General features: G+C 42.3%; 1 protein-coding gene across 1 annotated transcript; it reads right to left on the bottom strand.

Annotated features, from left to right (window-relative positions):
• Nucleotides 1–2217: 2217 nt before the first annotated feature.
• On the bottom strand, nucleotides 2218–23050 carry EHHADH (enoyl-CoA hydratase and 3-hydroxyacyl CoA dehydrogenase). The gene is made up of 7 exons (XM_035133329.2): nucleotides 22783–23050; nucleotides 19228–19331; nucleotides 16323–16498; nucleotides 15815–15926; nucleotides 14921–15025; nucleotides 10798–11139; nucleotides 2218–4867 (listed from the first exon to the last, which is right to left on the bottom strand). The coding sequence occupies exons 1-7, from the start codon at nucleotides 22854–22856 to the stop codon at nucleotides 3597–3599; spliced, it is 2184 nt and encodes a 727-aa protein (XP_034989220.2). The 5' UTR covers nucleotides 22857–23050; the 3' UTR covers nucleotides 2218–3596.
• Between the last annotated feature and the right edge of the window lie 397 nt (nucleotides 23051–23447).

Here is a 23447-nt window from a genome sequence, read left to right as displayed (position 1 = left end):
TTGCTCTTTGGAAAGATCCCTGTGGGCTAGTCCATTAATGGAAAAAGAGTGCCCTGGCTTAATTCTTATATTTAAAAAAATCCACAACAGCTTGCATAAATACTGGGTATTTGTGCAGAGAGAATCTAGGAGCTTCAATGCCAATAGCAAAAGTTCCCACCACTTGGAGAAATATGTCATTAAACAAATTATAGCATTAACAAATAAAGTAACGCCTGAGGAAACTTATTGGAGCTGTTGTAGAACGGCATCATTTTAAACCACACTGAGCTGTCTGCCTAAATCTTTCAAAGTGATGTGTTGTTAAAAAGCTTTAGCTGCGTATCATAATATAAGTTGCAATTATTCTTTTAGAGGTGTAAGCACTGGTTTTATATATTGTGACTTCGGGAGGAACTGCGTGGCTATTGCAAAATACTGGCCCTCAGTCATGAGTAGGGTGAAGCTGTTGCATCAGGGAGGAAATCTGGATTTATGTGTGTCAGAATTTCACCCCTCTCCCCTAACCATTACTACTGCCTTGACCTAGACTGCCTCATTGCTCTTCTGAGGCTGGCAAGGAAAAGAGTCTGTGGTACCAATGGCTAGTGAATTTTTCATATGCAGCACTATCTTGCACATGGCGATGCCATCAAGGAAAGCTGACATCGTAGGCTCTTTCACTGGTAGCTGGAGCACACTCCTAAACTCCTACCTCACCTCAGCCTTCACCTCAAACTCCTCTTCTGCTTGACTGACTGGGGAACTCCTTCAGAGTATATTCAACTACAATCAGTGAAAACAGCTGAAATTATGTCTAATGAGGGCCATGCAAGAAGATGGGGCTACAGGCAAGCTGTGCAGGGCCTAGGACAAGGAATGGTTGTGAGCTGTTGGCAGGGATGGAAAGAGCTTTGGACAAAGTTCACAGTGTCTAAGGACATGAGAAATTCTACAGTTTTGGCAAGAGAGGAACAGGGACAAATGAAACACTGAGCAATACAGGATGTTGACTAAGAGCCAGGGCAGCTTTTAGGAGACAAAACCAACTAGGCACTGGCAGGAAAATAAGGGACTTGAAACAATGGCAGCAAAGGCATTGATGTGAACAAAACTGGGGCAAGAAAAAAGATGGGGCTGCAGACAAGCTATGCAGGACCTACAGTAGGTCTAAGAATGGTTATGCGCTGTTGCCAAGAATGGAAAGTGTGCTGGAAGTCAAAGAAGTGTGGACCAGGCAGGCAAGAGGGGCAAAGTGTTGCCAAGTCTATCCCGGAGAGGCTGTCTATAATTTAAAGGGATGCACAGGAGGATTCTAGCTGGGGCAAATTCCCACTTCACCAAAGTACAATGATGGGAAAAGCCACAACACATGAAATTCTTCCTTCTATGAAAGTCTAACAAGCACAGGAACCCTCTTACAGGCTATATGTGGATACTTTAAGGAGGCAGCTAGGTTTAAGAGGAAGGAAATGAATTTCACAAACTACCTAGAACTGCAACCCATTATGGAGGGAGGGAAGTTATAGTTTGGTTCTATTTCTGAGAAAGTAACATATTAGTTCTAGTTACTATCCTGTGGTTAGCACATTAATGCAATAGGGTGTGGTCATTTCAAGGCTGAGTGGCATGAGAGAAGGATGCACAATCCACTGTTTGAATTTATTTAGAACATTTTTATCCCACCAATTCTCTAAGGAACATACACAGTCCCTCTCCCTTCTATTTTATTCTCCAAACATCATGAGGTATGTTTGGCTAAAACCTCACCTACCAAGCTTCAAGGCTGTGGGGATTTGAATCCGGGTCTCCTTTTAACCAATACATGTCACCAGCTCTCCTGAATAATCATGAATAGAAAATTCAGCATCTTAAGGCCTGCCATATTGGCAATGCCTGCACAGCCCCCTTTGGCCAAGCCCTGGGAGTAACCAGAGGCAGATTTAGGGCAGCATAATTTGTTCCACTGCACTGGGTGCTGAGCCCAGAGGGCACCTCATGGTGTTGCAACTATGATGTATGGAAGGCGAGAGGCAGGGGAGCAGTGAATTTTGGCCTCGCACCAGGAGCCACTGAAATTTCAAAGACCCGCGTTCGCCCCTGGTGTGATTTGCCAAATGAGGCCGCCTGGTGGGCCAAATTTGGCCAGTGGGCTGGCAATTCCCAGCCCCAGTTCTAGGTGCTTTGTGATACTAGATTTGAGTGTAAGATCAGGAAAGGACACTGTAGAAAGGTATATGTGATTAATTAAAATAGCTTTATTTAAGGGGGGTAAATCCTTGCTGAATCTTGGTGATTTTACTTTTGATTTCCTGGATTTCAGAAATGATTAGTCTGAGAAGAGAAGTTTGGACAATCTTGCGGCCTCAGCACTGTAATTCAGACTCAGGGGTTGGTACAGCAGTCTTGGAAGCCCTTTTTGCTGGCACCATTGGTGCTTATGGAATCCCTGATACACATTATTTCCAGCAGGCCCTAAAATCAATGTTCCTGAAGGCACTTATTCTGTACTTGCTGAAACAGAAATTCCAAATTATGGAAGAGAAACAGACTGAGGAATTCGGCGATCACATAGGTTTGAAAAGGAGAGGAGACACTGATTTAGAAAAGGCAGCCAGCAAGAACGAGGCACTTGTTTATGCTAGACTGAAGAGCATTTGAAACATCAGTTGCTGAGATTCATTGTCCACCATCAATGTGTAAGAAGGTGGAACTGAGCTTTTTCCAAGGCTGAGAGTTCTGTTTCTCAGCTACATTTCTCCTCGGCAGTGTTTATCCACTTCACTGCATTTCATCTTTGAAGTGGTCTTTTTTTTTTACTTAGCACACAATAATTGTGGAAGAGCAACGGTCAGCATGATAGCTATCAGAAGCAGGTGAAATTGAGATATGCTCCTCTGAATTTATTTGGAACTATCTCCTGCCAGGCAGTGGGGCTTTGCATCAGCTCCTCCCTTCAGGAGAAGTCAGTGCAAAGCCCCACTACACCACCAGGTGGGGGGGATTTCCCCCTCTGCCCAGTGGCAAACCTGGGTGGAGGAATGCTCCTCCTTTTGTTGACTTGGCAGAGGGGGAGGCCTTCCACAGAGCTTTGGCATCAGTCCCTCTTTGCCCCAGAGTCCAGGGAGACCAGCAGCAAGCTGGGCAGCAGAATGGGGGTAACACCCCTTGAGGGGGGGGGCACCTGAGGTGGCTGCCTCACCCAGACTCATGGGCAGGTCGACTTTAAATGTAGTAAACAAAGAAATGGAGGAAAAAACAGTGGCTGTAGAAAGTCACATATACTGTATTTTTAAAACTCTCTGCCTTCTCTCTCAGTTGTCTTTCCCTTTCTGAGCTGTCAAACCAGGTTCCATGATGATCTCATGGAGAGGCTGAGCAGTTTCATTAGACATGAAAGTATTATGTTTTCAAGTGAGACCCTCAGGCACAATTTCAAGAAGGTATGATAAAAAAGCATGCTGCAAGCAGCAATATTTCACCCACATAGGCAGGAAACATAGATTGTATTAGAATCAGAAGAGACACTGATAATGTTCTACAATGCACTGTGTTTTAGTCTGGACTGGAATAGTCAAAAATATTGGAATGGGAAAACAAGACTGCTTGCAGTGCAATTACAACTTGCTGTTCTGAGTTCCCACAAGTGATGACCACTCTTTCAGAGGAGGGCTGCCCAAAGCTACAAGCTTCTGCAGAAAGGCACTGGGCTGTAGTCTGGGTATGTCAGGATTAGCCTCAGCATACTTCTGCAATTTTGCTAGAACCGTAGGCAACCCTACCTCAGAAGCATAGAACATGGGACCACCCCTATGTCTGGGCCAGCCATAGCCATTGATGTAGATGGTATCAATAGCTTCTGGATAAGCAGCTATTCCATCGGATAATATCCGGAAACCTTCATTGGCAAGGGAATATAGGCAGCGCTCCAGGATCTCATCTTGGCTAATGGTGCGTACTGAAATACCATGAGCACTTCTGTACTCAGCAAGAAAACTATGAAGCCACGGATCTGACTTTGCTACCCTTCCCCCAGGTTTATCATATTGGTACCAACCCTTCCCAGTTTTCTGGCCGTATCTCCCCTTCTCGCACAGAATATCAGGGAGTGGGCTGTATCGTCTGCCCTCTCGTTGACGAGGAGGTGTGCCAAGAGGCAAGCTGGGACCAGTCAGGCCTTGCCCTTCCCTAGATCTCCAGCCCACATCAAGCCCAGCAAGGTCTGAAACACGGAAGGGACCCATTTTGAAACCAAATTCCCCCAGAGCTTTGTCTACTTCCTCTGGAGTACTGCCCTCTTCCAAAAGGAAGTATGTTTGCTCAGTGTAAGAATTCAGCATTCGGTTCCCAACAAAACCAAAACAGTTCCCTACCACAACCCCAATTTTGCCCATAGCTTTGCCAACTCTCATGGCTGTGGCAATGGCAGTGGGAGATGTTCGCTGACCATGGATTATCTCTAGTAGCTTCATTCTATTAGCTGGTGAGAAGAAATGGGTACCAATAACTTGCTGAGGGCGGTTTGTGACAGAAGCAATCTCATCAATATCAAGGCAAGAGGTGTTTGTGCACAGAAAGGCCTCAGGTTTGCAGACTGCTGATAACTTCTGGAAGATTTCCTTCTTCAGAGCCATATCCTCATATACAGCCTCAATAACCATATCTACATCCTTCAGTGCACCAAAATCCAGTGTGAACTGAGGCAAACCAGGGATAGAGGCAGCCAGTGTTTGGCCATTCTGTTGCATTCTTAAAGCTTCCTTTTCTAACAGGGCTGTGATAGTTCCTCTAGCCAGCTCCAAATGCTTTTTATCCTGTTCAAGAGCCACTACAGGAATTTTAGCCTTGACCAGAGATGCCACGATGCCTTGTCCCATTGTCCCTAAACCTTGTAATAAAAAGGGCAGGGAGAGAAAAGAGAAGAAATAATTAGAAATGTTATACAGAGAGAAGCTTATTAGGCAACTTACAATATAGGCAAATAAATTGAGGGGGGGAACCATTGAGAAGATCCACATTTGAAAAAGCCAGAATTCAATTTAGGTTACTTACTGATATTAAAGAAAGAGGGGGGTGGGGAGTCCCAGATTTAAAGATCTATTATGCTGTGGCAGGCTTGTGTTGGGTCAAGGATTGGATAAAATTGGAAAATAAAGAAATTTTGGATTTGGAAGGGTTTAGAAATTTAGCAGGTTGGCATACATATTTATTAAATGAAAAGAAAGGAAATTTAAAAGAATTCTCAGACCATGTTTTCAAAAAAGCATTATTAAAGATTTGGATGGAGTATAAACACCTGTTGGAATCCAAAACGCCTTGGTGGACATCACCTTTGGAGATGACAGCTTTAAGTAACAGAACTTACGATAAGAAATGGTTAACGTATCAGGAATTATTAATAAAGGAAAATGGGAAATTAATATTGAAACCGTATCATGAAATCAGGGATAAGTGCTCGAGCTGGCTGCAGTATCACCAAATGCAGAGTCTATTGAGCAAACACAGGGAAATTGGTTTTGCAGATAATAAATCTAAGTTACAGGAGATATTATTAGACAACGAAAGTAAACCATTGGCAAAATTATATAGTCATTATATAGTCATCTGTTAGAGTGGGAAATGAAGGATGAAGAAGTGAAATGTACAATGATAAGATGGGCACAAGACCTAGGAAGACCAATTTATAGAACGCAGTGGGATAAACTGTGGAGGGAAGGTATGAAATTCACAGCTTGTACAAATATAAAAGAGAACATGATGAAGATAATATATAGATGGCATCTCACACCAGAAAAGCTAGCAAAAATTTATAAGACTAATTCGAAAGAATGTTGGAAATGCAAAGAAAAATTGGGAAATTATTTTCATTGTTGGTGGCAGTGTGATAAAATTTATGAATTTTGGAATAATGTGTATGAGAAGCTAAAAAAGATGCTGAGGTTTACATTTGAGAAAAAACCAGAAATACTTTTATTAAGCATGCCAGACAATTTCCCTAATGATAGGAAAAATATATTATTATATGCATGTGCAGCAGCACGCCTCCTTATAGCAAAGAACTGGAAAGGAGAGAGAGTACCAACAATTGGCGAATGGCAAGAAAAATTAGTGGAATTCATGAATTTGGCAAAGATGACAGCAGCAATTAGAAATATTCCGATACAAAAAAGCAAGGCAGAATGGAAATATGTTGAGGATTATCTTAAAAAAGAAAAGATAAATACAAATTTGGTGATATGCTTCGATTAAAATACATATAGAAAGAGCAACAAACGAATAATAAATAGAGGAAAGATCAATTTGGCAGATGATATGTGAATAGAGATAGGTAGATACGGATATATTGGTGGGGGTAAAAAAGATAGAGCAGGATAAGGAAGAATTGATAAAGGGAAGTGATGTTCATACAATAGGAATTGTTTTTTATCTGTACCACATTTTAGTGTTTATGTGTTGCAGTTTTTTTTCCTCTCTGTGTATGTATGTGTACATATATCTCATATGCGAATGTATGTGTATGTATGTATATATATATATACTGTATTTCCTTTTTTTGTTTTTGTTTAGGTCCTTTCTTTTTTCTTTCTCCTTTTTTTTCTTTTTTCTTTTCTCCTTTCTTTTTTTCTCTTCCTTTTCTTCCTTTTCCCCCCTTTTCTTCTTTTTTCCTTTTTTTGACTTGGAGTTGTCTTTGTACAATTAAAAAAAAATTTTTTTTAAAAAAAGAGAAGATCCACATTTGAATTAACATTGCCATCCTGAAAAGTAAAGCAACTACAGCAAGGCTGAAGATGGAAAGCAACGTCAATGTCTGTGCAAGTGAGTTGGGATTATGCATTTCATAGGGGATTCTGTTCAATAGCTACTAGAAATTGCACTCTCCTCCTTTTCTTCCTCTATGCATGAGTGGAGGAGATAAGCTATGTAGCAATTCATAGTTGCTGCTTTGCCAAACTCCAGCAAACTGTATTTTTACACAAATCATAGTTATTAGGTTTGGACAAAATGGCTGCAAATCCCCACTAGATACTTCTTGTCTCCTCCACTTATAGAAATAAGATGATGAGGGAATGTGCAATCCTAAGGCTCTTGGATGCTTGTGTTCATAATACAAACTACGGTGTACCATCATATCAGAATGCAGCCAGCATAAACTTGTAGCAGAATAGGAATTCCTCACAATCAAGTGACCTTTTGTCTGATTAACCGTCTTTTCTGTCATGAAGTGTGGTGGTTACCTTCTTGCATGTGCAGCATGCTTTCAAAACTTATTGATCTTCATTTATTCCAGAAAGGCTGCATCAAATTGCTATTAGTCAATGTTCCCCAAAAGCCTTCTGCTCAAAGCTTTATGGAGCCTTACACATGGTGCTTCCTCAGTGAGATAGCTATCTAGGCTGGCCTGCTAAATGCTCAATACATTCTAGTTTCAGCCCACTGATTTTATATTTGGACAGCTTCTCAATCTGTGTTCTGGGACAGCTACCTGATGAGGATCAGATCAAAATCCCTTTGTACTGCAGGGGCCAAAGATCAGAATGAGGAAACTTTGTAATAAACAATATTTAGAACCAGCTGTCAATGTCTAAGGCTTGCTAAAGGGGTCAAAACTATGTGACTAACACTTTTGCTGTACAGTGATTTAATTATTTTAAAAACTCATGGCCCATATTATCAGGTTTATGAATGTGACTTGTTTTAGCTGGACAAAGAAATACAAACTACAGGGATTAAAAAATTAATCTAAAGCAGCTTTATGAAGAATAGCTGAAATTATGCTGTCAGTAAAACAAGATCAATTCCTAGTAATGCAGGTTAAACAAGGTAGCAATTTGGCTCAGTCCTCGAGTCTACTGTGGGATGAAAAATAGTTTACAAGATCAAAGACACAATGAAAAGAATGTTTGTGAATGTTTGTGGATGATGCCAATAAAGGTTTTGATTGATTGACAATGAAAAGAAAAGCTGGAATCTGTTTCTCTCTATTTACATGTTTCCTACTACTTCTGGGACACGGGTGGCGCTGTGGGTTAAACAACAGAGCCTAGGGCTTGCCGATCAGAAGATCAGCGGTTTCAATCCCCGTGACGGGATGAGCTCCCGTTGCTCAGTCCCAGCTCCTGCCAACCTAGCAGTTCAAAAGCACATCAAAGTGCAAGTAGATAAATAGGTATCTACAGCGGGAAGGTAAACGGCGTTTCCGTGCATTGGTCTGGTTCACCAGAAGCAGCTTAGTCATACTGGCCACATGACCTGGAAGCTGTACGCCGGCTCCCTCGGCCAATAACGCAAGATGAGCGCCGCAACCCCAGTCATGATTGGACCTAATGGTCAGGGGTCCCTTTACCTTTACCTTTACTACGTCTGGAAGTCCTTTCCCCCCTCTAAGTCATCTCATGTAGTTGATCTGACCTCAGTTCCCACTGTAGTTTTCTAGTTGTATGGTTGATTTCTAGCTGGTTCCCTGTATGCATGGGGCCTGTATACTTCCCCATATGGGGCACACAACAGCTTTTTGGGGGAGGGGGAGCTCATTGGGGAAATTGTTTTTTAAAAAAACTCTGCCGCCCACTGCTGTGGACCAAATCTGAATCATAGTGATATCTATAGCTGCGATTACGCCTTATTTAAACACACACACACACGCATGATCCTGTTTATGAATCTCTCCAAATTTGGCTGTTAGTGGGGAAGGATGAAAAGTCTCTTTATACACAGAAGAATCTGAGAAAACCAGTTCTAGATCAATGCAGAAGATTAATGGAGATTCAAAGGGCAGGGCCCAACACTGGCTCTTTAAAGAGAGTTTTAGGTCTAATACTGAAGCCCAGACTCCATTGCAATGAAGAGAAGACTTGGATCACATTCAAGTTTTGCAGGGGCAGGGGAGGCGGTGTTATATATATTGCAACCACCACAGACAAGTGTTGTTACCTTCATTTCGATAATGCTGTCCTTACAACTTAACACCCACACCCTGCTTCTGTATATTACAACAAAAGAGGACCAAATCAATTTATTAGGTAGCTGAGCACCAGATATGCTCAAGCAGTCATGCAAAATTCATCCTAGCACTGCCTTAAAAGCATTTCAGATTCAGTTTGCTCGAAGCAGTGAAGCAAGTTTGTAGCAACGCACAGTGACCCATGTATAATGATGGAAAACTTGTATTCAGTTGGCTTAAAATGAATTGAAACATATTCAGATTGTAAATGTTCAATTAAAGTGCTGGTTTATTTCAAAGTTCTTGGTAGTCTCTGAAGAATATGCAAATAAGGTGCCAACATGAGAAACAGATGTTGGTAGATGCTAGTGTTTCTACTACATATTCTCTAGATTAATATTAGCTTGGAGTAAGATCCTCTGGGCAAACTATTCTTGCTCCATTCCAATGATAATTCAGAATTAATATTTCTGTTTTGACCTGTATCTGTATTTCCATAACAGACATATCCATTTTGCATATCTGTCACTTGTCTAGCAGCAAACCTGTCATTTATGATTTCCCATGAAACTCAAAATGGAGACTGTTCCTACCAAAGCCCATGTGGTAATGCAGATCAGGTCGGCACACATTTACGTCTGCATACTGAACAATAAACCACATCCCTCCCACATGTGCTGAGCTTCAGGCTCCATGCTGCTTATACATGAATGTCAGTTCTCCAGTGGATGAGTTCATAGCAACTGGAGAGTTCAGGCTTGTTGGCAGATGTAACTGACGACATAGAGATTTTTGCTCTAAAGGGGTATGAATCATGCAGAGAATGATAATTAAGATTGCAAAGTGGAAGAAGCAAAGGGGCATATGAAGCCACAGTCCTCAAGGCTACCTCATGCTGAGGTGAGCTTGCAGAGAGCTCAGGTTGCACCCACTGCAGCAAAACACATCCTGTATCTAATAACTGGTGAGGGAGAGACGAGATGGCTGGCAGTCTCTTAAAAATCAAAGGGGCATTGCTAAGGGCTGGGCTACTTAAAGAGCTGTCTCCCACTGAGTAGTGTATACCGATCAATATGCAAAACAGCAAAGGACTGTTGAGAGATCTGTGCAGTGCATCAAAGAGCTTTATTTCAGTTGCCTGTATAAAAAATTAATGAAGGCATTATTTTCAGGGGGGGGGTTGTTAGAGAAATAGGAAACGCCAAAATGGGAAGAGTGGCTCGCTACAATGAGATGAAAGCTTCTTAAAAGGTACTTGTCAACAAAACATATTGGGATGAATACATCCACAAATGATTAAGTACGTTTCAGTAAACAGCCTCTGTGCAAGGGGAAAGCAGTCTTTGAAACCCAAGCCTGACAGCCCCCTTTTCTTGCTGAACCTTTACCCATTGTGGCCAGAAGCAAAGGAGGCTTTATGGGCTGTGTGGGTGTAGGTGCACCTTCTGTCACCTCCGCATGACACCTGACAAAAATATCTTCTGCATCTGTTGCAGAAGACCTACTTTCAAAGATCACATTCCAAATACAGGAATTTCATAGAGCCAATACATTATTATTATTATACTGGCTTAGCAAAACAATCTCCCTCTACTTAACCTATCACAGAAGAGGAAGGGATAATGGGCCATTGGTTTCCTTTTCTCCCCCTGTATTGGGAGATTCAAAGGATGGCTGAGCTCCAGGATCTCTAAACAGTGATGCAGCTACTGAAAAGGGAAGCCGGGACTGAAGAGGTGACACACCAATTTTGGATCTCCTGCATGCAAATTAGGTGGTGCTTAAGAATGAACAGGGAACAAAATAGGAACTTTACAACTGCTACCGAGAACGAGATATCAAGAAATGGCTTAACTCGTGGAATCCTATAGTCTTACCTATCACAGCTGCTCTCCGGACTGGCTGAGGGACTGCAGTTTTCCAAGATGCTCCACTGGGCAATGCCCACTTCTGCACCAACCTTTGTGCAAAGAAGGCATATTGCAATGCCTTAGCCTGTCCTGAAGTCAAGAGGAACATGAACAGCTCTCTTTCTCTGCGAAGTCCTTCTGCAAATGGCAGGTACACAGAGGCTTTTACAGCTTGGAAACACATTTCTGGCGAGAGGCACCCACTGGCCTGCTTCTTCACTTTCACAAAAGCTGCATCAAGAAAGGCTTCCATGTTGGGTAGCCTGGGAGTTTGTTTTTGGCAGAGCCTGCGAGGGTCCAACGGTTGTCCTGTAGGGACAGAGAAATCAAGACGATAAAACTAGTCAGTCCATGTCTGCCCCATACTTGACATCATGTACAGGGTAGGTGGGCATGGTTTGTGGGAAACAGCCTCACAGGCCAAACTGGGACTGCAGTCCAGATGTTTCCCTCCCGTTTTACGCCGTATTGTAATCATCTCAAAGTGACAGTCTACCACTTACTTTAAAGTCCACAGATACCACAGCCTATACTTGTCCCCACCTGCCATAGGTGACCATCTGTGGACTGTAGGTAGTGAAATGTGCGCTATAGGAGTGCATCTGAGCCCCACCCCAAACCCGATGTGTTTGCAAACACACTTTGTCAGCAATTACTCTTTGTTACCAATTACACTCTTTGTCACCAATTACTGGTGTTTTCTAATTGATTCTTAGAGGAGATGAGATGGGGTTTTGTTTGTTTGTTTGTTTTTGGCAGGCGACTCACCCAGACAAGAGCTGGAGGCTCACCTCCCCCAAACTCTGCTTGAAACGCCATTGAAAAATTATGGCAACATAATTACAGTAAGGTCTGCTTTGCAGGAAACCTTCCTCAGATATACAGATTACTGGGCACTGAAACGCTCCAAACTTTGTTGTGTCATGGGTAGAATTACCAACAGTTAAATGGTAACATTTATATTCTTTTTACATTTGTGCCCCGTCTTTCCTTCAAAAAGCCTAGAATTAAAAGGCAGCCACTGTTCAGACTTCATCTGAACAATGGCACAGTAGCTGCCTCCATGAACACAAAGAACTATGGAACTCTGATAAATTGATGGTATTTGCTGCTGTATGCTGAAAGCAGCATTATTATCCAGGTTTTAGTGCCATCAGGTGGACAAAGTGAATAGTGTGATGTTAAAAACAGCTGATGCAAACATATTCCCCCCACAAATACATTTTCTGTTCCTTGCTCACAAGACATCTAGCTGAATTGAGAATACTCTCCCCCCTTTTTTACAGAGGTGCAAGTTGCACACCACTTGAGTAATCTGTAGAACAGGGTCACAGGGCAACCCTGTGCATGTTTATTCAAAAGCAAGCCCCTTTGGTTTCAATGGGACTTATTCCCTAGTAGGAATAGATGAATTGGTCCATTTTGGTTTCTTCTAGTTTCTCATTTTCTCACCCTTTAGCTTAGTTCACCACCTTTCTTCATCAGTTCATAAGTTACTTAGGTTTTTTTGTTTTTAGTCTTCATGAAAATCACTAGATTTTAGCATGGATTTCTCCTCATATGCTCATCTTTGTATGCAGTTTTGTGTAACATTCCCATTTTCCCAAAGCTATTTTCCTTTATATAATGAATTTTTGTATGATATTTTCCTGAATACTGTACATGCATTTGAATGCATATTTTACCCTAGCATGTGCATTTTAGTAAACATTACTTGGCTGGAGAGCTGCATGGCAAAATGTGGAGAACTGCAGAATTTGAAGAATGTCTGTTTCAATTCACATATCGTTTCAGAAAGTGCAAAGTCAGTAGGATTGCCGAAAATTGTGAACTGAATCAAACTGCTCTCCCAATCCCTAGTAAGTGTGCGTATAGGACAGCAGCCTCAGTGACTCAGTCAGCAGTACCCTGAAGTCATCCTGCTTGAAATGTGGACCTCTGTGCATTGGAAATGTCTCACCAACTATTGCCTTCAGAAGAGTAGTGAGAAGAAGTACGACTTTATGGGTAGCCAAATGTGGAAAGATCTAGTTGTTCGATAATTTGTTTTCTGGTGCTTAAAAAATATATATTAACAGCAGAATTCTATGAATATTTTAATCAGAAGTAAATGCTACTTGCTCATTGAGGTTCTCTGCAGGGAAGCATGCACAAGATGACAGCCATTGGCTGCAATCTTATACTCTCTTACCAGGAATGACCAGCAGGGCAGGGCAGGAGTGTACAGCCTCCCTCCCCACAGCAGTGTTGCTGTCACTTACTGGTATTGGACAGGGCAGCAATGAGATCAGAGCTACCAAGCACACCAGTGTAGCCAATCTGGTGCTTGTGCTACTCCAACTGTTGTAAGTGCCAGTAGCACCACTTAAGCTCAATGGGACTTACTTCTGAGTAGGGATGTATAGGATTGTGCTGCTAGTCACCTGTTGGCCATGCTTACGTTTGTCGCATTAAGCTTGCTTGTGTTTCGTAAAATAGGCGTTTCTTGACCGTGTGATTATTAGACCCGCTCAGTCGCAAGCGTGTCTCTGTTTTAAAATTTCTAACCAATTGTGTTTTCGTTACAACTGGCAGTAATGATGCTCAACTCCAAAATTATAGGCCAGCCATTTGTTGACACTGACTCCGCATAGACACATTTTCACGAGGTATATGCACCAAGGAATGTGCTGCTCAGTGATTTAGACAGGCCTCAGGTGCTCCTGTAGGGTCCTGCCGGCGTTTGTCCTTTAACTCACTGCACAGCAGATGCCTGGATATCAACAAAGAAGTAAACAGACAAATATATGAAAACTGCTAAATGGTGGAAACAGAAAGCAGATTTAGGTTAAACCATAGAAAGAAGTTAATAACTGCAAAACCAGATTAGCAGCATAGCAGATTGTTTTGTGCAAGTTATAGAAAGTCCTTGCTTGGAAGGTTCTAAGGGAAGGCTCCCAAACTTCCTTGGGGAGTATTTACCTCTTTTGGGAATGGATTTACACACCCACCAAAGCCTTGAGCCGTGTATTTTGGCCTGCCAGGGGTATTGTAACTCCTATGTTTTAGCAGACCCAGGCAAAGAGCCTTGGTGGAACACAGGAGGACATTCAGTGCTGTGATGGCAAATATTACAGGACTGGGAAAGCTATGGCTTTCCGGATGGTGTTGACCAGGCATCCCCAAACTGCGGCCCTCCAGATGTTTTGGCCTACAACTCCCATGATCCCTAGCTAACAGGACCAGTGGTCGGGGGAAGATGGGAATTGTAGTCCAAAACATCTGGAGGGCCGAAGTTTGGGGATGCCTGGTGTTGACTCCCAACTCCCATCAGCTTCAGCCAGCATGGCCAAGGATAGTCAGGGATGATGGGAGTTGTAGTCCATCAACATCTGGAAGGCCACAGGTTCCCCATACCCGACATGAATTACTGTTTTCAGACATATATTTACAACATTTATATACTACCTAACATTGAATATGTTAGAATAAAAACACAATAAACAATAAGACAATAAAGGTCCAGTAAAAATTTGCCATGATCAGCAATAAATAAGAACAACTGGAGTAACATTTCAGGGAACGCTCTTCCACCCCAATGAGAACAAGGTTATATTGACTAAGGACAACCAAGGCTGCATGAACTCCTACCTTAGTCATGTGATTATTTTGAAAAAAGCAATGTTTTTGGAATGCCTTGATCATTGATATTCAGATCATTGATATATAGCTTTATTTGAAAAACAAAAACATATAAAACAGCTTCACCAGTTAATTGGCAGGGCATCAAATTAACCAAGGATTTTTGTATGGACATTTATGATTTGGAAATACAGTCTTATTATTTTCCACCAACTATCCTGTGTATCAGGGCTTTGTACCATTCCAATGTTGTACCTTAGTAAGGTTACTGTCCTATGCACACTTATGTACCAGGGAATGAGCCCCACTCAACACTTCTGAATAAACATGCATAGGATTGCTCTGCTAAATAAATATTTTCACTGATATTTGTCTATGGCGTTTTTCCACATTTGGGCTTATATTAGACCGGGCTTCAGGTCATGACTCTTGTGTTCTGCTGCCGCCCAATACAGTTAATACCTCTTACCTACTACTTTTTCTGCTAAGTTTATGGCTGCTTCGATTGTTTTTCCTTCCACAATCCCATCTAGGATTCCCAGTTTCAGTGCTTCAGTTGCTGGCACATGTCTTCCTGGCATGAAGAAGTGGGAAGGAAGAAGAGCGTGAGGAAGGCAGACAAGACAGGGTTTGCTCCAGTTGGACTGCCCCCCATCTGCATGTCTGTGGGAAGGAAGAAAGGAACAAGGGAGGTAGGCAGCAAGATTGGGAGTGGGACCTACACCACTCAGACTCCTTCACCCTGCCATGCAGGAAGGAATATCTGCAGTCAGTTCCAGCTCCAGTGGGGCTGGTTGTTTGTTTGTTTGTTTTAAGCATGTGGCTCTTTGTGTATCTGTTGCATTTATAAATGTTGTTAGCTGCTTTGAGGACTCTAGTTAAAAAGTGGGATAGAAATATAGGGTGCAATTCAATGCCACACTTTTCCAGTTGTTCTGTCTGCACAAAATGCAGCTTGGCAGATGGAACCATCCTCTCCCCATGCACTATTCTGGGGGGTTCTCCTAACCCTAACCCAGAGCCATTGGGGGGGGGGACATGGGGGAAGAGAGTCGGGAAGCCCTGTTGTGCAAGCACAAATCCTTCCACTGATTGGACTGGTGAAGTGATTCCTAAGGGGAGTGCAACTCCACCCAAAACAGTCTGAATGTCCAATTTTGTGACCTTATATACATCTTATTACCTAGAAATTTCAGGGATCGAACTTAGGACCTTATACATACATAGTGTGTGCTTGTCACAGCCATTTTCTAACATGTTACTTGCATAGATATTCATTATCTTTTAATGTCAGTATAGTTATCCAGCTGTTAATATACCTGACATCGGTATGGTTAGCATTCACATCTGGAGGAGCCCTTACCTGTGGTGATGATTTCAAGTGCAGCTGGTACTCCAATCAGTCTGGGAAGTCGCTGAGTCCCGCCAGCACCAGGAAGTAAGCCTAATGTGACCTCAGGTAAACCTACCCAAGCCTGGAACAAAGATAGGATATTTGAGATGAATGGTTAGAGAGTTACTGGTTTCATATATATATATATATATATATATATATATATATATATATATATATATATGAGAGAACATACACTTCAATAGCACCTAGTAACAAAAAAACCAAACAAAACTGAATGAAAACAAAGGGGGGGATGTGGAGCTGTATCACTCTCATTTATCAATGATGTCATAGTTTTTAATGATAAATAGGTATCCCTTACCTGGGTTATGTCTCTAAGGTCTCTGGGTGGAGTGTGGGCTAGAGGTAATATTCCAAGTTCAAACTCATGGAGAGAACGTACATTAAGGAGCCCTTCCAACAGGCTGACCTATCTAAGCTGTTTTTCTTTTTTTTTAAAAAAAAATCATTGTACCTGCTTATTTGCAATCCTGTAATGACAGCCCAGTGCTAGTTCCAGGCCTCCTCCAAAAGCCACGTCTTCAATAGCAGCCACCACTGGCTTTTCACTCTTCTCTATCAGAGAAACTACTGCCTCCAAGCTGGGCATGTCTTCTTGACCTATCCTGGGAAATCCTTTGATATCAGCACCTAAAGAAATTGAACAAAGCCATGAATATATATACAAATCTTCAAATAAACTATCCAGATAAACCATTCTTCAAATTGGTAGATGACAACCAACAACAGGGCAGATTCACAGACTTCAAGAAGGGTGAAAAGTATAGATGTTAAAGATTCAATTTGGTGTACAAACATTGTTTCCTGAAAAACATATCCTACATTTTCTGTCTTTGGGACTCTCTGCAGAACTTTGGCAAAGGAGAAGCCACAAATAACACATTTGTAATTGTGGAACCACTGAAATTCCCATATTGTTTTTATTAGGAAAAACTTATGTATGAAAACTAGAAGAAAATATCTTAGCTGAATCATACTTTGCAGAAATCTATGCCGTTTGAAGCAAAATTTTATGGCAGAAACACAGACTACAATAATTGTGTTGGGATGTATTATACGGTATGTAGTGGGTAATTTATTAAGGGTGGATACTCGTGTTGCTCCATGGAAGGTTATCTGTGGGTTTTGAGGGTTGCTTTTTGTTCGCTTTCAGTTGTGTGCTCAGTATTTCAAACCAAAGGAACTTGCATAGCGGATAGTGAACCTGCTCTTGAGACATTCGTAATGCTTTTTAATAGACAAAATCAAAGAACACATTCCATAAATTATATACAGGCAGGTGTCAAGTCAATAAAAATTCCCACTATGGGTCTCTAGTATAGGATCTTGCATTGATCTGCTGTGTCCAATTACATTCAACATCCCTATTGACAATCAAGGAAGATTTAATCGCTAGTGAAGTTAACACAAAACCAGATACGAGGGTTAGATGGCTAGCAAGTTCTAGGGTTAAGTCAATGATGCAAACAGATCCAATTAGTCACAAAAGGACCAACAAAACGTAAACTTTAACATAGGCAAATGTAGCCATTATAAGCAATGTCAAGATAAACAGGGCCAGCCCTACAGGTAGTCTGGGTGGCGCAGGGCGCCACGGCGCCGGCCTGCTAGGGGGGCGTATCGCGGCTGCGCCCGCCCGCCACTCTCCCGCGCAGCAGCGCCCTCGCCAGTAGCGCTGCGTGCTGAGCCTACTCGCCCGTCGCGCAGCAGCGCCCTCGGCAGCCGCGCTGCGCCTGCCCACCCGCCCGTCGTGCTGGGAAACGGGGCGGGGGGGCGCCGGAGGGATCCGTCACACCACAGCGCCAGGGCGCCAGAGATACTTAAGACGGCCCTGAAGATAAAGGCAGGTTAGAGCAGTGTTTTCCAACCCTCTGGGTCACAAAACATGTGCAAGTGGGTCATTGGGTTTTATAAGCAAACCCAAATTAATTATTGCTTTTAATCCTTAACTGGTATGATGAAACCTCTAACAGCATTTAGTTTTGTTGGCATATTATAATACTCTGTTGTCACTTGTAACCAAATGTAGGAAAGGCTTGAGTCCTACACTTTTTGAAAACACTGCTCTGGCAGCAGATCCAGTGAGAGTTTGCCACAGGTTGCTTATTTGGGGAGTTGTTTTGAGTGATTGTTACAGCTTGCCTCTGATGAGCACCTTTTGGCAAACCATCACCAGATCTGCCACCCGGATTAGTTAATAATTTAGCCAAGGGTGATTTGAAGTTTGCTTCATCAACATTTGTCCACTAATATTCTGCTGAAGAAGCAGAAATTTGAGTGAATGTGAAACCCATGTGTAACTAATCTTACAAGGTTGTCTTTGTCTGTGCAAAATGAACAACAACTCAGTGAACTGTCATAACATGATTCCCAAAGATAACTTTGGGGAAGTGAAGTTATCTGAATTTCGGCTTCATGATACTCAGATCACTCAATTGCTACTGAATATCCTGTGCTGGCTGATGAGGCAATACCTGTGCTATTGCCATTTGATAGTACCTATTTTTGTGAGTCAGGCTATGAAGATGAAATGTGGTAGCAGGGTTATATGAGTTGGTACATAGGTGCTGGCTCCTTGGGGCCCTGGGTGCCTAAGCACCCACAAAATTTCCCATGAAAGGGCCGAGCACTCACAAATTTCGGTGCCAGGGCCATGCACGCTGCATGGCACCCACAGCCCCGGGCACCCACGGTCGCGGGGCCAAGCTGGCACTCCTGAGTTGGTAAGTTGCCTGCTCTGGATGGGGTCACACTTTCCCTAAACATTTCAACAAATTCCACATTAACAGGAATGTTAAGTACACTTTTGCTTGGATACTTCAAGTTATAATTACAATATACACGAATTTACAGTTGGAATGCCAGAAACTGATGGCTGCTGAAGACAAATGGTCCAAAATTCATGTGACAATAAACTGATGGGTCACCATACCAAGTAAATTAGGGCTATGAGTCATCATACCAAAATATTTAGGAACCACTGGATTAGTGAAAGAGAGGAAAACAATAATGTTTGATGTCATCAGAGACTATAATGAATGTGAGTCTTCAGAAATGGTTCTCTATTTTAGTTACAGAAAAATCACTTTATAGTCCTTTAAAAATAATGGTGTGTTAAAGGAACAATAGACATCACAAGATATAAGGAAAGGCACCCAAAACTCTACTTTCATTAGCACAACATGGCTAGTACAGAATAAGTGTACTGGCATTTCATTAGCCAGGATTATTTTCAGTAAATACTAAGAATACAGTTGATTCCAGGCAAATCCATGGTACCAGTGCAGAGTTTCAAAACATTAATTTTTAACAGGAGCAGAAAAAAGGTGATACAGAAGCATGAGTTCAAAGGCTCTTACCTGCGCAGAATTTTCCATTTGCTCCACAAATCACAACAGCTTTCACAGTGGGATCAGTATTTACATGCTTCACATCTCGTTCTAAAGCCAGTAATGTTGCAGGGCTAAAATAAAGAAAATAATCACTGAAAGTGCTAGGGGAATATCTGATAGGAGTGTTATTTTTAAAAATCTCTAAAATAATTTTAAAAAATCACGTGAAATCTATTTGGGAACTCTCAATGGAGGGTTCTAACCATTCTAACCTGACCTAAACATTACAAAGATGTTATGTTGAGTCCACAGGTAAAACCAATGTGCATGTAATGTATTTGTTCAGAAAGAATGGCAATTAGACGGCCAAGCCTTAGAATTGTATGCTCCTCTATGAGCCTCCCTCCAATAATAGTTTGAAACTAACTGTAGGCCTGATCCACACATCAGCAAAAAGAGATGGGTGAAGGTGATAATGACCTGAGATGGAAAAGAGATAATATTACTTCAAGGTGGAGGTGTGGGATACCATTTCTGAATGCTTCTCCTATGTAAAGAAAACCAAAACTTTCTTGGTAAGTAAAATCTAACACCACAAGAAGTAGGCTGGGCTAGAATCTCTCTCCTAATATGCAGTGGTTTTTGTTTGTTTGTTTTAAATTGAAACCATTTTTTTTTGTTTACGCATGGGGACATTACAAATATGCAGCAGCAGCAGCATCTGCATTCTGAAGTTTTAAAATCCATTCTAGTACTTCAGTATTCTACCATGTCATTCTTCTCTGTGCGTCGACTGAGGCCAGTAGTTGGTCAGTTCTGACAAAATGGTCAAAGCAGAAAAAGAAGGAAGAAGTCATTGGGTATGAGGAGAAGACTGGAGTGAGAAGGTGTGAGTGAACATGAGAATATTTGAATTTTTGTTCTCATAGAAGCTTGATGATGAACACCAGGCAATATACTCTAAAGAAACATGAAGTATCTATACTGATACAGAGCTGTTTCTAGAGTATTTAGTGAAAAGGTGATTTTGCAAAGAGCTCTCTTTATGGGAAAAACAGTAGCCATACAAACAACATAGGTAATTAAATATGTATCATAGTAGACAGTGGTGCGGTTATGCTCTGCAATGTGCAGCAGCAGGGCCAGGGGTGGGGGCGTGGAAATAAAGCGGCTGCAGTTTTCTCCCTGGGCACAAGCACACAGAGTGGCTAGGGAAACCCAGCCAAAAGGGTGGGGTATAAATATTACTACTACTACTACTACTACTACTACACGTTCTTGTTCACAGTAAGCCATAATTTGGATTACTGTTATGTGCATACTGGGCCATTGATAAAGCATGAAGTCTGAAAAGATATGAACTACCACTAGAGGGAGCTAAAATGGCAGCAAAAACTTTGAAATAAATTCAAAACCCTGGTGATTCCCCATTACTTCTTCCACCTTCACGGCCAGAAGAAAGTCACAATTAGAAACTGAAGATGCATTATTCTTAAAGTCATTTGAACACACCAGTTTGAACCCAGGCTGACTGATTTGTTACGTGAAAAACATTGGTGCTGCACATCTCACATTACAGTAAACATAACACATCCTACACAGAGATTATTTTATAATGTTGTGCCCCAGAGTAAACTGGGAGTGTGTTTTGCAGACATGTATTGCACAACTGCATCATGTGAACATTTCAACATATTGATATAGATAATGGAGTTTTTCCCCAAGCTCAATGCTAATTTATTTAGTTATATGTTGTGTTTTGGACACCTTCCCAATTAGAATTTCAGCTCCCTTATTGCATGTCTGCTCTTGTACTTTTGAACAGTACTGCATGTACCAGTGTGGTTCTTATAACATATACAATTCCATGCCATGGCTCCATGATCGTTTGTGTGGGAGAATTTAAGCAGTTGTGACAAGTCAGTTTGAAACCGTAAAGCAGATCCTATAATGTGGTTGGGCATTAACAATGCCAAATTGTTTTTGCAAAAATAGGGATAATATGACTTACGGTTCCAATCATATGCACACTTAGTTAGGAATAAGCCTTAGTGGACTCAGTTCGACTTACTTCCAAGCAAACATACATTGGAATGGGCTGTTAGGCTACTATTTGTTATATTCAGCATTTCAAAATGTGGTGTGACAGAAGATATATCAGAAATGTTATATTGCAGGAATATGCAGGCTACAGGATCTACCTTGCTTGTTATTTAAATTCCAAGATCTACCCATTGGAGTCAGGTGCAAGATAGGCAGGGAGGGGAGCTCTTAAATTTACTAATATATTAACTTTTTTGCTTTCACCAGGACAGGGGTTAAGTCCTCTCACAAAAATATCCAACCCCCCCCCCCCAGTTTTCTTCATTTTAATAGTATAATATTGAGCTGTAGAGGCTTGTTGTTGTTGAACTACTGTGGGTCGGAAACCCACACAGATGATTGCCTACCAACATTAACCAGTGATTAAGGGGAGGTGCATGGTGAAGACAAACAGTTGAAGAAGAGCCAAGAAAGAAAACAGGACATACCTTTGTAACACAAGAAAATATTTAATAAAAATGAAGGAAGGGAGGGAGGGAAAACAGGACTGGGGCTGTAAACTACTGGCAGGCAGGAAAGCAAGCAAAGCTTTGGAGGGGGGGGGGACTGTGGGGCAAAGAGCCAAGAGGGCATAAGTGTGGTAGGTTTAAAGTCCAGATCCTGACAGGGAGAAATCTGCCAGTTAATGATTTCTACTGTCACTGATCCCACAAGGGATCAAGGAAGGCAAAAAGAAAAAGAAAAAGAAAAGGAGTGTGTGTGGGTGCTGGTTTCCTGTGCTGATTTGAACTAACTTTTGCTGCAGGCAAGAAACTGTATTTAAGAATAGGGAATTTTTGTATTATTCTGGAATTAAATGCTGGAAAACAGTTGTAATAATTCACATGTCTCGTGTACATATGGTATCTTTTGTCTATCAGAAAATTCAGGGCTGGAATCTGAAGTGCAGGGGGGATGCCATAACTTAGGGTCCCCACGCTGCTTGCTAAACTTGAAAACAAAGCTAACCACCCAACTAGGGTGAAAGTATCTCTGCAGTACCAAACTCCAACATCTCAATATCTTGCTGGCTTATGCACTGTTGGAAAATAAGGGTTGGCCAGCAAGAAGAAGGTAGTTGTTGTGGCTGCAATCCTATTCACAATTATTTGGAAGTAAACCCCATGAAATCAGAGTAAGGGTGCAAATGGCTCTGCTTACAACCCAATGCACCTAAGAGGAAGCATCACCGAGTATCATGGGACTTACTTCCATGTAAACATAAGCAGCTAGTCCAACATCCTGTTTTCACAGTGGCCAGCCAGATGCCTTGCCTATGGGAAGCATGCAAGCTGAACCTGAGTGCGACAGCAAGCGACCCTCCGAGTACCGCCATGCAGAAACGCATGCAGGCTCGCTTGTTGCCAGCGTATCTTTTTTGGGGCCGAGCCTGCTTCGGGGGTCAAAAATGCGCTCTCTGGGGTCGAATCTGCAGACTAGCAGTTTCCACCCCCAACCAGGAGCCCGAGAATCCCTTGCCTGTCTTCCCTTGCAAATTACCTGAGCGTGTTGAGTGGAGGATTACACAGTCGAATCACGGCCACTGCAGCCGATCCCCGCGCGTACAGAGCCATGATCTCGCGCGGACGGACCCTACGAGCCCAACAGACGCTTTGAGCTGGATTAAGCAGCACCGAGAAGAAGGCGGCGCCTGTGGGAACCAGTAAACCCGGGCTAACCAGATTCCATGTTGACGGACTGGAGAGGAGGCTGGGCCCGTTTGCACCCGAGGGGGAGGTTCCAGCTGGGGCACCAAATCGTGAATTCGTAACCTGCTTGGACCCACACTTGCCAGATGCATGCTCACATGGGCGAAGCCAGGATTTTGTTGGGGGGAGGGGCAGAACCGACGTGATTGGTCAGTTAGTTAAGTATTTCTATTGTTTTGCTTGATCCAGGGGAGACAGCTGCCCCCTCCCCCTGCCCTCCAGGCTACGACTATGCTCTGAAATTGCTCTAATATACAACCGTTCACTCTGCTACGACAAGCAGTTTTCAGGGCGAGAATTCAGAGAGGCTGCATTCACGCATGCGTACGCAGGGCAAAATACTTGCAGCAAGTAAGAGCTGCAAGCTTGGTAGAGAAAAGGTCCCACTCAAATCAGCAGGACCAAGTTGAGAGTGAACACGCTGTAGCCTCCCGAATCAGACTAAAGGGTTCTATA

The sequence above is a fragment of the Zootoca vivipara genome, chromosome 5 (genome assembly GCF_963506605.1).
Source record: "Zootoca vivipara chromosome 5, rZooViv1.1, whole genome shotgun sequence".
NCBI lineage: Eukaryota > Metazoa > Chordata > Lepidosauria > Squamata > Lacertidae > Zootoca > Zootoca vivipara.
The sequence above is the reverse complement of the archived record's forward strand: the minus strand, read 5'-3'. Positions and strand labels throughout refer to the sequence as shown.